The following is a 14,634-nucleotide window of genomic DNA, read 5'->3' as shown; positions in this document are numbered from 1 at the left end:
CCGTCCCTTGATGCCTGGGAGACGGTGACGGCGGGGGCGACACCCGGGTTTCCAAATTGGGATTTGACCGGGAGACCACAGGGAGGTCGTGGGAGTGTGCATCGCCAGAAGACTGGGAGTCCTGAAAGGGAGTCTATCATTTGGTGAACACTCCCTCACAGTCCTGCACCACTTATGTACCATGCCTTCCCACCATCCGACCCTGAATGCATCACTCCCGCTGCGCAGGCTGGTTCAGGCGCACGGCGAGGGCCCCTGGTCCACCATCGCCCGCGCCTTCGAGGGTCGGACCGGGAAGCAGTGCCGCGAACGGTGGGCCAACCACCTGCGCCCCAACATCCGGCGCGGGGCCTGGCGGGAGGAGGAGGAGCTGCGCTTTGTGGACTGCCACCGCACGGTGGGCAACCGCTGGGCCGACATCGCCAAGCGCATCCCCGGGCGCACGGAGAACGCGGTGAAGAACCACTGGAATGCCACCCTGCGCCGGAAGCCGTGCAGTGCCCCCGGCGGGCGGGACACCCTACTCAAGCGCTACATGGTGGAGCAGGGGTTTTGCCCCGGTCCCCCCGCCCTGCCGCCAGACTCCGGGCGAAGCAAGAGATCACGGCGGCACGTGCGCCAGGGGGCACCCCCAGGGCTGGCCGAGGCGGGCCCCGGCGCCGCCCGCCCGCGTCGGCCCCTGGACCCTGGGGCCCTGCCCTCCCCAGAGCCCGTGGTGTCCACAACCCACCCGCCCCTGCCGATGCGTGGGTCGGGCCTCGTCACTCGCAGCATGGCCTGGAGGGAGGAGCAGGCGGGGGGCCACCCTGGGCCCGTCTCCCCATGCAGGCGCAAGCCACCGCCGCAGCCGCCGTTCTGCACGCCCGCCGGCGCGGGTGGTGGTGCCGCGCCCATGCTCGACGGGGTCCAGCGCCCCACCCCATCCACCCCCGACCTGGAGTTGGATGGGATCCTGGAGTGGCTGGGTTCCAGCAGGGCCACCACGCCGTCTGTCCGCTCTGTGGTGCGTGCGAGGGGTGGAGGATGCTTGGATTCGGAAAGGCAATCCTTCTGGCACTTGCCCCCGTGCTTGGTCAGGCGCGGTCCCCATCTCATCCAAACAAAACTCAAGCCAGTCCTGGCCCACTTGCTGTCTGTCCATAGGGCTGCACAACCGGGCAGAGCATTGGGTCGCTGCCGCAGGATGGCGCTGACGACTCCTTCCTTACGCCCACCGTCTCCCTCCTGCTGCCGGCGGGCCTCTTGTCCCCTACGGAAAGAGGCAGGCTGGGCCCCGGACCGCTCAGTCCACCCAGCAGGCCGTCCCGGGCCTGATGCAGACCACTGCGAGAGAACAGGATGACAGTCCCACGGTCATCCAGGAGGCAGCAAGGACAGCCATGGGACCAAGCCCTGATCCAGGACTGAAGCCGACTTCCAGCAGCATGCTGTCTCTGATGTGGATGCCCGAACGCTGTCTCTCCCAGGGACAAGGGAACCCTCGCGGCCTCGAATCCGGCTCAGAGCTCAAGAGGGCAGCTGCCCCATGCGCAGAAGCCGGCAGGCCAGAGCTTGGTGTCGTTGCTTCATTGGCCTGGAGTTGCAATGTCTGTGCTGCACAGAGTACGGGGCGACTCTGCTTCCTAGGCAATATCCTCCTCTGTTACCACACCCTGATATCCAGTGTCCCACGAGGCACCAGGGTCATCCTGGGCCCGATGAGTGAAGGACTACAAGGGGTCATGATCCAGGTGAAACTGCAGAGAGATATTTTACATGCGGATCACATTCCCTGTCGCAGTGGGATGAGAGGGAAGACCCCAGAAGAGATGAAAGTGGTGGTCGGAGCCAGCTGTAAGAAAGAGACGGCATGGCCTCAGGCAGCGTCAATCTCCCTAGGGTGTTGGCAATGGCCGGACTGCAGGCACATCGTGTGCAGGAGCTTAAGCCTCACGAGAAAATAACTGCCCCGGCCCACCAAGGAATTGCACCGCCTATTGATGAGAGCGTTAAGTTGCTGCCACGGTTACCAGCCCTTCTTGCTCCTCCCCGCCACGCCCTCCAGCACCGGTCCCCAGCAGCCTCCTGCTGGCCCTGGCCAGGGCCTCTTTGAGCAGCTGCCAGGCCAGGTTGAAGAGCACCCGCGGCACCAGCAGGACACGGGATGGGGCCGCCAGATGCGCCACCGCCAGGACCAGGCCATAGATCCGCGCGTCGCGCTGCGCCACCCGCGCCAGGCAGTCGAGCGTGGCGGTGAGGGAGGCGGGGAGGCGGCGCGCGCCGGGGCCGCTCACCGTGGTCATGGGGTACCTGGGATGATCCAGGTGGGGTTTGTGGGCGGGTGAGTGTGGGAGAGGGGGGGTCATTCCTGCGCTCTAGACCCCAGCTCCTGCCGTGCGGCAGTGAATGGCCAGCCATACACAAAGAATCCTGGGTCCAGGGCAGGGAGTCAACACAGCTAAACCCAAACCCTTCAACCTGAGGTCCGTGCCGGCGGCAAGCGCCCAGGCCGGCTCCAGGACATCGGTCGCCAGAGCTCGCTGAAATGCCTGGCCAGACAGGCCGGCCAGCCTGTGGCGTCGTGCTGGCAGGTCGCGGGCGCCGGCCAGCGCCTCTGTCAGCTGCCGGCGGAGGAGGAGGGCCGTCTGTGCAGCCACAGTCATGCCCTGGGAGATGGAGAGTATCGAGAAGTTGCGGGGTTGCCCAATCTGAGACCGTGGTTTCGTCTGGCTGAAAAGCAAGGGGACACTGCAGCAAGGCGTGGCATGCACACAACTACGTGGCCCCGCTGTTGCCCTGCACTCAGGCACATGAGCATGCCAGCCGCTCACCTGTCCATACACGGGGTTCAGGCCCTGCACCGCATCCCCTACCACCAGCAGGCCCCGGGGCAGGGGGCACAGGTCATAGCAGCGCCGGATGTTTGGCCAGCCTCCGTAATTGTTCACTGCGCATGTGGCAGGCAGGGAGGCAGCGAGAAGAGGTGGGCCAAAGACTTTGGTTGGTCTTCTTGGAGGCACGCAAGCCTGGGCGGTAGCGCAGCCGCATCTCCTGGCTTCCACGGATCAAGTATCCACTTTCCCTTCCAAACAGCTAGCATGGGCTCACCGGGGGTGAGGGGCTTGCAGCGCTGCAGCACAGAGTGCATGGTGGGGTCGGGCAGCTGCTTTGCGGCTTCCAGTACCCCCTCCCATGTGCACGGCGCCCGCGTCCCTCCCAACTCTGCCAGGGTTAATTGCCAGGCTCGACCCTCGATGGGCAGCAGCACCCCGCCTCGTTTTCCGTGCGGCTGGGTCTTGCATATGTACAGCGAGAATGCCTGGGCCGGGAGAGGTGGGGAGGGGAGGCATGGCCGGGAGGTCGATGTTGGATGGCGGAGTTTGCTGGGTATTTTGCGAGAATCACTTTCCACGCTCAACATAAGCCGCAGGTGCCCAAGCAGAACCTTGCACACAGCTCCTTTCTGATGACTGGCATTCCCTGATAATTCCTTGCTTCCCACGCACCCTCACCTTGTGGCAGTCCCAGTCTTCCGGCCATGACACTGTCAGACTGGCGGCGACCACCTTGGCAAGCACCCTGCGCTCGGGAGGGGGGGCCCACCCCTTCTCCGCCAGCCACTCAGGCAGGGAGGAGCGGCGCCCACTCGCCTCCACGACAAGGTCTGCCCCCAGTTGACTCCCGTCTCCACAGTGAATGCCTGGGTAGGTGAGGCCGAGCGGACGCAGTAAGGTGATTGACGGTGTCCCTGACAAGCCTCCGTGACTGTCAGAACATCATGCCAACACATCACCCTGAATCAGCTTAGGTGCAGCGGATAACAACCCCTGCCAACTCACCCACGACTGTCTGATGGTTTGCATCCCATGCAAGGCCAGTGACCATCGTTCGGGGAATGAGGCAAAGACGTTTCCCTCCTGTGTTGAGGAGGTAGGCATACAGCTCCTCCTCCAGCAGGCGGCGAGACACCCCCAGCCCCTGGGCATTGTAGAGAAGGCATGAAGGTGTGAGCGGCATGGAAAGGTCTCCACTGGGACTGCCGGGCGCTCGAGAAGATTTAGAGCTCAAAGCAACACATGGATTTTAAGAGACACTGCAAGCTACCGTCCAGATGTTTCGAGCTGACAACAGCTTGCAAGATGTACGTTGATCTGAAGACAGACTTGATACCTTCAGTCCAGACACGTAACGCGGGAAGAGGCCACCATAGTCATGGTATGCGACGTCCTTTCCAAGATCCAACTCCAAAGCGCCCCTTGCAAGCAGCTGTGCAATGAGTTTGTAGAAGGCTCAGAGGCATTGTAGCTGACCTCTCATGTTTGAATGTACGACCATCTCGTTCTGTATGCCTCCAGGCATGTGCAACCACAGCGTCAGCTACACTACCTGCTGCCTGCAGCCGGGCATGAGTTCCTCCATGGCCATGACTCCACCCACAAGGAAATTGTGCGGCTGATTGATTTGAGGTACTCCAGACCTTCTATTCGATGTCTGGAATCGGAGACCGTAGGCTTACATTACCGCCTAGTCGATGTGTTTCTCCATTAGACAGTCAAGACCGGTGTCAAGCCCTGGGCTGTCACATAAACGCAGATTAGTCATGCATGACCAACTCACCTCCTCCCAGCTTTCGCTTGCCACGGTGGCCCGCAGAGGGTCATTGCGTTCAACCAAAGTGACGCGGTCGAAGGTATATAGGAGGGCTTGAGCGGCAAACAGGCCCATCACCCCTCCACCCACCACGATGGCATGCAGTCCTTGTTGGTCTGACGTCGGGGCGCGACTGGTGACAAATGCTGCTCCCTTGCCGACCAAAGATTTGCATGAGGCCCTAGCAAACGAGGTAAGGCCATTATATAATATCGAGCGCGTTTGGGTCCCACATTGCCGCGCAAGTGTCTGGCGCGAGGCCATCTTGGGTGCAACGTGGGTGATGGGTACCAGACCCGGCTGGCACCGCGACGACTGGCAGTTGACGGCCATGGCAGCCATCGGCATGTGCAAGTGTTATGGTATGGTTGCGAGAATGACTCTGACCACTCCAGTGCCCAGCATCAATTGAAAGAATGACGTCGCTCTTGCGACTCCTGGTCTTCGAGGGCCAGCAACTCTCGTGACATGCTGTGCATGCCCGGACCGAAATCGCCATGCGAGGGATAAGGCGCGCGCGGAAAACAAAGTCCTTGTGTAGTTTGAGCATGGAAAGAAAAACACAGCATACCAGAAAGATATTTGAAGCATACTTCCGCCATTCCCGTAATCTCTAAAAGGTCCCGCCCCGTCGGCCGAGGTTGCATATTAGACCGTGAGCAACTGGAGTTCACAGAGCAAGTGCCCTGTTCAGCTCAGCAAGCCACTACTGCTTGAGGTCCTGTTGCGGGATGGCGAATTGAAGTTTCTGTGAAATGAGTTTATGGAGCGCCAGCAGCATGCAGCACGCTAGCGCGCCTCTAAGCTCGAGCAGCGGTAGATGTTGGCAACGAGTGTCGTCCCCAGCCTTCACCCAGCGGCTACCACGGTATACCTGCAGAAGATGCACGCCCAGCGTGGTAAGCAAAACACATGGTTGCTGAAGCGTCTGTTGTCCTCGACTCCAGAGTTTCTTCATCTCACGGCGCACCCCCCTGTTTCATGCATAGGCCCGGCATGCAATCAAGCAACGTCCGCTCCAGACCTCTACCAGCCTGGAGGTCCTCCAGGCTCTGAGCGACGACGACTGGGAAGAAGACGATGGGGACGTTGATGCAGCAGATTTTGACCTCCCTGAATCCTCATCCTTCCCTACCAAGCGCCTGCCGGCAGAGGTCCGATGCTTTGACACCGCTACCATCATGGTGGCGGGGGGCACGGGTGGCCGCGGCTGCGTCGCCTTTAGGCGCGAGAAGTTCGTTCCGCGCGGGGGCCCCTCGGGCGGGAATGGGGGCAAGGGGGGCGACGTTTACCTCGTGGGGGACGCCTCGCAAAATTCCCTGCTCTCCTTCCGGCGCTCGGTGCACTTCAGGTGGGCATGGGGTGGGGGGGTGGAAGCGAATGACGTAAGGAAAGGTCGGCTACAGCTGTCTCGCCTGACCATCAGCTTCCTCATGAGCACCCATACCATGGGCTGCATGCCACCTGGCCCTCGCTTGGTATGGACTTGTCTCCCAGGATGCTCTGCTGTTAATGAGTCTATCAGCCCCTCAGCCCCTTACCCTCCCACCCTCCCATCCTCCTCACCGTGCAGGGCGGAGCATGGGGAGCCCGGCCAGGGCTCTGACATGCATGGCCAGGGGGGCAAGGACATCTCGGTCTCCGTCCCCCCCGGCACCGTGGTGTGGGCCCGGGATGCCGCTGCGGGGGACCCCCCCCTTGGCGAGGTGCTGGCGCCAGGTCAGCGCGTGCTCATCGCCCGGGGAGGAAAAGGCGGGCGGGGAAACCTGGCCTTTAAGACCGCAAGGAATACCGCGCCAGCCTTGGCGGAGCACGGGGAGCGGGGACAGGGTGAGGAAAGCGCGGAGCAGGGGGAACGGGATCGGAATTTTGCAGGGCCCACATGTTCCCCACGTGTTTTCCCCTGTGCCCGTTGTGGCGCAGGCCAGGCTGCGGTCACTATGGCAAGCCCGATCCCCCCCACGCCTTGGATGTCGCAGCACCCCCTCCCTCGCTCCGGCTAGCTTGTTGTCAACCCCCCATCTAACCCCCGATTCCTCCTCGCTCTCGCTCAGAGACGTGGCTGAGGCTGGAGATGCAGCTGGTGGCGGACGCCGGCATCATCGGCGCACCCAATGCGGGCAAGTCCACGCTGCTGCGGGTGCTCAGCGCGGCCCGGCCCAAGGTGGCCGACTACCCCTTCACCACCCTGACGCCCAACCTCGGTGTCTGCGGCATGGACGGCAGGAGCACCGTGTTTGCAGGTGGGGCCTGTGGATGGGAACGTGTCATGCTTGGGCTGTCAGTATTACCAGGCTGTGTCCTTGCTCGGTACCTTTCCATTTTACCATCCCATCGCACATTCCCCCCCGCCCCGCCCCCTCCCTCCTTCTCGACCCACCCACTGATCCGCCCACCACCAAACACACACAGACGTGCCGGGGCTGGTGGAGGGCGCGCACGCGGGCACGGGCCTCGGCCACGAGTTCCTGCGCCACTGCCGCCGCTGCTCGGTGCTGGTCCACGTCGTCGACGGCTCCGGCCCCGACCCCTGCGCCGACTTCCTGGCCGTGCGCCGCGAGCTGGAGCTGTTTGACCCCGGCCTGGCGGCCAAGCCCTTCGTGCTGGCCTACAACAAGATGGACACGCCCGCCTCCTCCGATTACTGGCCCGACGTGCGCGCGGCGTTGTGCGAGGAGCACGGCCTGGCCGACGAGGACGTCCTGGCCGTCTCGGCGGCGGCGGGGACGGGGGTGCCCGCACTGGTCCGCCGCGTGCGCCGCCTGCTGGATGGCGCAGGGGCTTCGGGGAGCTGGGAGGAGCCGGGGGAGGTTCGGCCCGACCGCACCGGCCCCCGTGCCGACGGCTGGGGCTGGAACGTCGCCGGGGCGGGAGCCGCGGGTCCGGCCGCGACCCCGCTCCGCCCGGGCGCCGACGCCACTCTCGAGCCGGAGGTCGTGGCGCTGGCGCCGCCGCCCGCGGCGGTCAACACCGCGCGCCTCAGCGACTTCTCCATCAGCTCCGACCTGGCGGGTCCGCGCACCTGGTATGTCAGCGGCGAGGCGCTGGAGCGCTTCGCGCAGATGACCGACTGGTCCTACTTTGAGGCCGCGGCGCGCTTCCAGGGCGTGCTCAAGGCCGCGGGCGTGGAGGCGGCCCTGGTCAGGGCCGGGGTCAAGCCGGGGGACACGGTGGTGGTGGGCGAGGTGGAGTTCAACTACAGCGAGGACCAGGGCAAGGGGGCGCTGTACGGGGCCTGGATCGAGGCGCGCAAGGAGGCTGGCGTCGTGGGGCGGGGGTCTGCGCGATGGCCGCACACCACTGGGTGACGGCGGGGGCATGGATGCTTGCATCCGCCCTTCCTCAACCCATGCTGCGCCGGCCAGGGTTTCCATGGTCCTGGCCCGACCACCCCTGCGCCGCTCCCTGCATCCGCTCGAACGCGGTGCACCTGCTTGTAGCAATGTTCTTGGTCGGTTGTACACCCGCTGGAGCAGTCACCTCAGGCTGAGAACAGCGCCCATCATAGAACGCAGGTGGCATCAGAAGTTGAGCAGGATGGCGTCCACGCCCCGCTCCTTCAGCAGCGCCGTCAGTTCCACGGTCATCTCCTTTTGCCCGCACAGGACAGCGGCGGTGCCGCCAGAGCTGTTTGGGTCCACATTCTCGTCCTTGATGAGGAGAGGGGGTGTTTAACGATGGCATGAAGGGCATTGTACAAGATCTGCGTACACAGAACCAAATCATCCAGGCCACCCCGACTCCAGGCCTACGACCATTCACGTCCGTCCGCCTGCCGCCCAGCAAGCCCCCTGGCCACTCCTCTCACCGCTCACCCTGGCAAAGGCATCCTGCACGTAGCCGTCGGAGGAGGAGGAGAAGACGGGGAGCACGGTGACGCCGTGCTCGCTGCTCCAGGCCTCGATGCTCTGGGCAAAGGCCATGTGCTCGGGAGTGCGCGTCCCGTAGTACAGCCGGACACTCCTCCGGCCGGCCAGCGCCCCCGACTCTATGAGCGCCTTGATGGGGGAGATGCCTGGGTGGAGGGGGTGATGCACGGGAGGGTGAGCGGGGGTCCACGGCTGTGGCTGGCATGGGACACCGGGTGGATCTGGCAGCCAGGGCTGTGCTGCGGTCCCATGCATGCTGGACCAGCCTGCTCCTGCCGGGCTGAGGGCTGCACAATGCACACCAAGGGCACCTCACACAGGAGTACTCCCCCACCTGATCCCGTGGCAAAGAGCAGGATCGATGGGTACTGCTCCACTGGGATGGTGTCAATCCGGAAGCCCTTGCCCATGGGCTTGCTCACCAGAACCTCCTCGCCTGTGGGAGGAAAGCAAGGGAAGGGGGGTTGATCAGGATCAAACAGGCGGGCTCCCACTCCAGTCTCAAACGCCCGCACCTGCAAAGAGTCTGCCGTGCCTGGGCGCATGTAGGAATGGCACCAGTCTCCACAACCCCGCACCCGGTTTCAAGGCGCACAGATCCTCGGCAGTCGCGCCCGAGGCCTTCAGCAGGAGCTCCAGGCGCCCCGAATCCAGATCCGGCGGGGAGGCGATGGCGAAGAAGCCAGCCTTGTCCTCGGCCCGGCGCTTGGCCTGCACAAACTGCCCCGGTGTAGAGTACTCGGCCGCCAGCTTGCCCACTTCAATGACCAGCCTGTGTTGCTGCGAGCGTGGAATGGAGGGGCGGGAGGTTTTGCAGCCAGCAGAGCTGTAAATGATGTCTAGAGGAATTCCCAGTCGCACACGCAGGCTTGCACGCACACCATTCCAGTCTTCCAAGCCAACTACCTTCAGTGCTTCCTCCTTGTTGCTCGTGACCTTGGCGGGATGGAACTCGACATCTGCCCCCCAGGCAGCACGAACGAGGCCGCTCCTGCCCGGCCTAAGTCTCAGCACGGGGATCCCGGGTGTTCTGAGGGGGAGGGCGGCGGTGGAGGCTTGGAGTTGCCAAGATCTATGCCAAAAACTATGCCAGGCAGGGTCGCACCCCGCAGCGCACCTGACATTCCGAGGGTTAAGAACGGAACTGAATTTTGAATTTGCTAAGGATGCCGGCGTGGCCGCGAAGGGACGCAGTGAGCGGAATGCCTGGACACCGTGTCGGCAGGACTGGGAAGTGTGCACACAACTGAACACCAGGGGCAGAGCGAGCACCATCCGATCGCTCTCTATATGCAACCAATGGTAATTTTGGATAAAGGGGTTTGCGATCTTCCAGTCGATGAGTATCATGGTGAGAGTCGCATGATGCTTCATCCAGCTTGGATCACTCTCTGGTGGGTAGCGCGCGCAGGCGGGAACCAATCACCCAGCACCCCTGATTTGGAACCAAAAGGAGTCCAGCGAGGAGCGATTCAGGTGTCCAACGGCAGTGAATATTAGAGATCAGCTGTGTGTTTTGAGAGAGCATTAAATACTCACGGTCAGAAGTTAAAGATCGTGTCTCATTGGTAACAGGGTGAGGCACGGTCAACTCGCGGTTGCCAACACCCTTCAATACATATACTTACTGCCTGATCTTGGAAAACTTGATTGGTATGGCGGAGACATCGACATCCGGAGCGTCACTCCCCGAGCTGGTACCCAAAGCCTCCTTCATCGAGGATGTCAGTGAACACCTCCAAGGTCTGTGCGCCTAGTATGCAAGCAACACGACACACCATCAATTTTTCATCTCATGCAAAGATGAAATAACCTTGTGACGCGACTCATTTGCCGTCCCCACCACAGGTGCATCAGTCGATGATGCATTGAATGAGCTGCGGGGGGCCCACCAAAAGTACAAGTACATCGAGCAGGAGATTGTGCAGCGGAAGCAGCGTCTGGCATTTAAGCAACCAGAGATCGAGAAATGCCTGGCCAGCGTCAAGCTGCTGGCCGCTCAAAAGGAAGAGGGAACAGAGGTGTGCGGTGGGGTTGGTGGTGGGTATTTAGGTCGAGTGGGCTTGGCGGGGAGGCCCATGGTTGCGCTGGGACCCCTGCCTGGCATCCACATACCAGGACACTCTCTGAATGGAGTGAGGAACATGTTGCCCTGTGGTACAATGGCATTGCCAGCATTGCCGGGCATGCCTCAACCCCTGGCCATGACTGATGGGTACATTCGGTGCGCCCCATTACTACTTGAATCGCAGGCGGTGCTGGACTTTGCGCTGTCCGACCAGGTATTTGCCAAGGCGCGGCTGGCGAATGTGGAGGCGGTGAACCTGTGGCTGGGAGCAGGCGTCATGCTGGAGTACTCGCTGCCAGACGCGCAGCAGCTCCTGGTGAGGCCGGGCGCAGGCGCGCGGCATGGAGTTGCCTGAGTTATGCTCTGCGTCGAGGTTAGATTGTCTGAGCGGATCCGGAACAGGGGCTGCACTTGCGTCCTACACTCAGCCGCCGCCTGTGCTACCCCATACTGCACTGCCAGGAGACGCAGCTGGCGGGGTGCAGCCGCCAGTTGAGCATTGTCCAGGAGGAGCATGACTACATCAAGGACCAGATCACCACCACAGAGGTCAGTGCGTGTCGTGAGGTGGGCTGGGGCACTGTGGTCCAGGGAGGCCCATGTGCCCGCTGCTGACGTCATTGTGCCAGACGACTCGGATCAGTGGCCTCGGGAGACGCAATGCACGCCGCCCTACAGGTGTCCATGGCGCGAGTGTACAACTACGGCGTCTCCCAGCGACGGACGGCGTCTGCTTGAATGGCCTGCATCAATGGCGCTTGCAAACCCACTTGTAAGAACAGCCCTGAGCCCTTGCTGTCCGACTGGTTGGCGTTGGGTGGCAGGGAGTCAGTTCAGCCTGGGCAAAGAGACAAGAAGGCACCCTCCTTCATGATATCCTCAGTCAACAGTGATCTCTCACAGCCGCCATGGGCGGCGCAGTTCGCGGTTTTGAACGCATCAACGGTGCTGGGACTCGGACAGACTCGGGGCAGTGGGGCGCGGCACGGCGCCCGCCGCCGTGCTGCGCCCAGGCGCTCAGGCCGCCAGGTTCATCTCCCAGACGCGGAGGTGGTCGGGGATCTGGGTGCTGCGCCGCGTGATGATGAGGCCGCAGCAGGCCCAGCCGCGCGGCGCCCCCTGCCGCGCCAGCAGCATGTCCGCCTCCAGCTCGCTCATCTTTGCCGCGGTCTCCTCGGCCTGGCAGGGGGTGAGGCAAGTGTGTGTTTTCATGTCTGTGTACGAGAGGGTCAAGCCTTGCTCATTGAGTGAAGCGGCAATCTGGATCCTTCAAGGCACGCACCGCCATCTGAACCACATCGACCAGTCACTGCGCGGAGCGGCGGCGTCCATGGTCCCCCCCCCAGCCCCACGCCGTCCCCCCCTCACCCCCGAATCCAAAGCAAATCAAGCCCACCTGCTCTGGGCTCATCCCGAGGAGCTGCGGCTCCGCGGCCGTGCCGGGCGAGGCGAGGGGCACCACGGAGGAGATGCCGCGCCCCTCGCAGAACTCCACCAGCTTGTGCGCCAGCTGCTGCTGGATCGCCGGCCCCGCCCGCGCCGCGCGCTCGTGTGCGGCGCTGGGACGCGGCGAGGGACCTCGCACCGGCGTGCTGTGCCCGCCCTCCGACAGCGCGCCCCCCAGCCGCGAGTCAGAGGACAGCGACTTGGCGTGGTGCGCCGCGGTGCGCAGCGCGGGCAGCGGCTCCCCGCCGGCCAGCGGCGGCAGCCCCGCGGCGGGGGCCGCCGGGGCCGCGCCGCCTCCCGCCGTCTGGGAGGCGGCGCTGAGGGTCTCGGAGCCGGGGTGTGCCGCCGCGCCGAGCGAGCCAGACACGGAGGGCTCCGGCGCGGCGGGCGCCCCCGCGCCGCCACGCTCGGCGCCGGCGGCCTCGCTGAGCGCCAGGCCGCTGCCGGAGCGGGAGCCCGGGCGAAGGCGAGCGGCGGCAGCGGCAGCGGCGCCCGCATTCGGGGGCGCCCCCACCGCGCGGAGCGCGGCGTCCTGCGCGGCGCCCAGCGCCGTCAGCGAGGCGTCGCTGGGGCTCTTGCCCAGCGAGCGGGGCGAGCGCGGGGGCGGCGACGTGGCGCCGCCCTCGCGGCCGCGGCGCGTGCGCGCGGAACCGCCGGGGCGCGCGGCGGTGTAGGCCGGCGCGGGCACCTGGATGAAGTCGTCGGCGGGGGATCTCCAGCGCGCCCAGTCCAGCAGCACGTCCTGGAGGTAGGCGTTGTCGCGGCGCGTGGCGCGCGCCACGTGTGCGTGGTCTGCCGCCAGCTGGCGCAGCAGCAGCGGGCGGCCGCCCGGCCCGCTCACTCTCTCCTCCACGGCCTGGGTTGGCCGGGGGTTGGAGTGAGGGTGATTGTGGTGAACTGCGATGTCCCGCATGTTCCTGTCAGGTGCACATCCAGCCAGGGAACAGGGTCTGGCTCCCTCAGCTGTGACGGCCCCAGGCGATGCCCTGTCTGCAGGCTTGCTGCTACTCCTCCATGCGAGCTTACAGGTTCAGCACACCGCGCAAGCCATGCCCGTCGCCCGACTGCACCCACCCTACCCCCAAAACCAACGCCCCACCTGCATGCGGTCAAAGATCCAGAACATGATGGCGTCGCGGCCGGAGGCAAGCCTGACGGCCGTCTTCACCACCATGGTGGGCCCGGCCATGAAGCGGGCCGAGGTTGCGACGCCCAGTGGCGAGCCCTCCATGGTCGACACCAGGACGCTGCCTGCGACAAAGGCAGGGCCGGGGCAGGGGGTGCATGTTGGTCCTCTGGAGATAGCTCAACAAGGAGGCCCGAGTGAAGCCCTCTTCCATGCCAAGGAGGGCCTTTCATGACCATACCAGGTATCTGCGTACCTTCCCAGCGAGCATTGGTCGCGCACATCTCGCCCTGGGCGTTGCGTTGCTTGATGGCAGCTGCGGTGTCGTACTCCCTTGTCCACGACCCCTTGGCGCAGAGGGAGGTGACCTTCACGGTCGTGCCTGTGTGGCTGATGAGGTCCACGGAGGCGCTACCAAACCGGAGGGCAGCCTGGGAGGGGAGCATGGGAGGTGGTCTGATGCGAGGGGTGTGCCAGCTCCACGAGGCATCCAGCGGGGAAGGCCCACTCCGCCATTGTCTCATAGCAAGCGACCGAAGTTTCAGTCCCAACACTCGGGTGGAAGCCGTACCTTGCGGACAGTCCATGGCAAACCCAAATCCTTCAGGAAATTGTTGAAATTCTCGGTCTTCACCAGCCTCCAGTAGCCAGTGAAGTCTTCGGGGCCGGATGGGGGTGGGTGGGACGAGGAGGGCATATGGGCCTATCACGGCTGCCTTGAACAATCACTTGATGGCGGTTACATGCTACGATCGTTCTGCTCACCAGGGTTGCGTGGGGCAACGGACATGACACTGCGTGCTAGAGAGTTCCAGCTGCAGCGGCGTGTTTCAAAGGCTAGGGAAGCGACAGTTTTGGGTGGGTAAGCAGTTGCGAGGCCCGAGGATGCCAAGCTATCGTGTCATATTTTTCAAACTGATTTTTTTCGGTCGGCAGAACAATTCATCCAGAGACAGGAACTGATCGCGCGACACGTTTAACATCGTGCGGGATCTTGATCGTCTGGTCCGTTTCGAGCGCAGAGTACGAGAATTCCGAGACGGCCTTGCCCGCTGACCTTTGCATGCGTCTCGTTCCCCTCCCGGGCATGGTCGCATGACAGACAGGAGGCTCATTCTGGTAGCCTACCGTAGTGTGCTGCGCTGGGCCCGGGACAACGCTGCCGTCCCGTTCCAGTTGCGGCGGGGGGATGTGCTGCTCCTCGCCCCCGGCGTGGTCCCGACCACCCTGCAGGACGCGGCAGCCGTTTCCCAGATCGCCCGCGCAGCCTTTCACCTGAACAAGGATCTGAAGGTGAGCACAGCGCCCGGGCGGGCCCGACCTGGGCCCACCCTGCGGCTGGGGTGTGCTCTGCCATATGGGCTGTGGCTGTGACTGCAGCAAGGTGCTCCGTCGGCGCCCTTAGGCCTGGTTCCCGTGAGGCTCACGCTTCCCGCGTCTCTCCTTGGCGGAATGGACCTGTCCAGTGTTTCCCTCTGTGTCCCATCGCCTTCCCT

General features: G+C 63.8%; 9 protein-coding genes across 9 annotated transcripts in view; 5 read left to right on the top strand and 4 right to left on the bottom strand.

The window, feature by feature from the left end:
* Positions 1-181: 181 nt before the first annotated feature.
* F751_6948 (Transcription factor MYB98) lies at positions 182-1,314 on the top strand (the record flags this gene model as incomplete). The annotated part of the gene is made up of 2 exons (XM_011402892.1): positions 182-538; positions 1,144-1,314. 2 exons carry the CDS (start codon positions 182-184, stop codon positions 1,312-1,314), a joined length of 528 nt encoding a protein of 175 aa, XP_011401194.1.
* Positions 235-432, bottom strand: F751_6949 (hypothetical protein; the record flags this gene model as incomplete). The annotated part of the gene is made up of 1 exon (XM_011402893.1): positions 235-432. The coding sequence occupies one exon, from the start codon at positions 430-432 to the stop codon at positions 235-237; it is 198 nt and encodes a 65-aa protein (XP_011401195.1).
* Positions 1,315-1,988: 674 nt separating the features above from the next.
* On the bottom strand, positions 1,989-3,864 carry F751_6947 (hypothetical protein; the record flags this gene model as incomplete). The annotated part of the gene is made up of 6 exons (XM_011402891.1): positions 1,989-2,289; positions 2,458-2,645; positions 2,811-2,926; positions 3,088-3,298; positions 3,492-3,679; positions 3,819-3,864. The coding sequence occupies 6 exons, from the start codon at positions 3,862-3,864 to the stop codon at positions 1,989-1,991; spliced, it is 1,050 nt and encodes a 349-aa protein (XP_011401193.1).
* A 1,585-nt stretch (positions 3,865-5,449) lies between these two features.
* F751_6946 (hypothetical protein) lies at positions 5,450-5,722 on the top strand (the record flags this gene model as incomplete). The annotated part of the gene is made up of 2 exons (XM_011402890.1): positions 5,450-5,528; positions 5,619-5,722. The coding sequence occupies 2 exons, from the start codon at positions 5,450-5,452 to the stop codon at positions 5,720-5,722; spliced, it is 183 nt and encodes a 60-aa protein (XP_011401192.1).
* Positions 5,723-5,810: 88 nt separating this feature from the next.
* Positions 5,811-7,937, top strand: F751_6945 (GTPase obg; the record flags this gene model as incomplete). Its single annotated transcript, XM_011402889.1, has 5 exons — positions 5,811-5,980; positions 6,203-6,459; positions 6,684-6,872; positions 7,042-7,439; positions 7,563-7,937. 5 exons carry the CDS (start codon positions 5,811-5,813, stop codon positions 7,935-7,937), a joined length of 1,389 nt encoding a protein of 462 aa, XP_011401191.1.
* A 213-nt stretch (positions 7,938-8,150) lies between these two features.
* F751_6944 (Fruit protein) lies at positions 8,151-9,773 on the bottom strand (the record flags this gene model as incomplete). The annotated part of the gene is made up of 5 exons (XM_011402888.1): positions 8,151-8,279; positions 8,445-8,644; positions 8,833-8,934; positions 9,077-9,278; positions 9,405-9,773. The coding sequence occupies 5 exons, from the start codon at positions 9,771-9,773 to the stop codon at positions 8,151-8,153; spliced, it is 1,002 nt and encodes a 333-aa protein (XP_011401190.1).
* Positions 9,774-10,153: 380 nt separating this feature from the next.
* On the top strand, positions 10,154-11,304 carry F751_6943 (Prefoldin subunit 3; the record flags this gene model as incomplete). Its single annotated transcript, XM_011402887.1, has 5 exons — positions 10,154-10,241; positions 10,347-10,519; positions 10,751-10,882; positions 11,029-11,133; positions 11,245-11,304. 5 exons carry the CDS (start codon positions 10,154-10,156, stop codon positions 11,302-11,304), a joined length of 558 nt encoding a protein of 185 aa, XP_011401189.1.
* Positions 11,305-11,583: 279 nt separating this feature from the next.
* On the bottom strand, positions 11,584-13,928 carry F751_6942 (hypothetical protein; the record flags this gene model as incomplete). The annotated part of the gene is made up of 7 exons (XM_011402886.1): positions 11,584-11,745; positions 11,963-12,079; positions 12,701-12,868; positions 13,112-13,263; positions 13,395-13,569; positions 13,710-13,795; positions 13,904-13,928. 7 exons carry the CDS (start codon positions 13,926-13,928, stop codon positions 11,584-11,586), a joined length of 885 nt encoding a protein of 294 aa, XP_011401188.1.
* Positions 13,929-14,233: 305 nt separating this feature from the next.
* Positions 14,234-14,634, top strand: part of F751_6941 (F-box only protein 21) — a gene marked incomplete at both ends in the record, with an annotated part of 2,134 nt that continues 1,733 nt past the window's right edge. Inside the window, one exon of the mRNA XM_011402885.1 lies at positions 14,234-14,431. Coding sequence (XP_011401187.1) covers positions 14,234-14,431 — 198 coding nt within the window. The remainder of the gene's footprint in view (positions 14,432-14,634) is intronic.

Source organism: Auxenochlorella protothecoides (genome assembly GCF_000733215.1).
Source record: "Auxenochlorella protothecoides strain 0710 unplaced genomic scaffold scaffold99, whole genome shotgun sequence".
Lineage (NCBI taxonomy): Eukaryota > Viridiplantae > Chlorophyta > Trebouxiophyceae > Chlorellales > Chlorellaceae > Auxenochlorella > Auxenochlorella protothecoides.
Note: the sequence above shows the minus strand (reverse complement) of the source record. Positions and strands in the feature narration are given on the sequence as shown.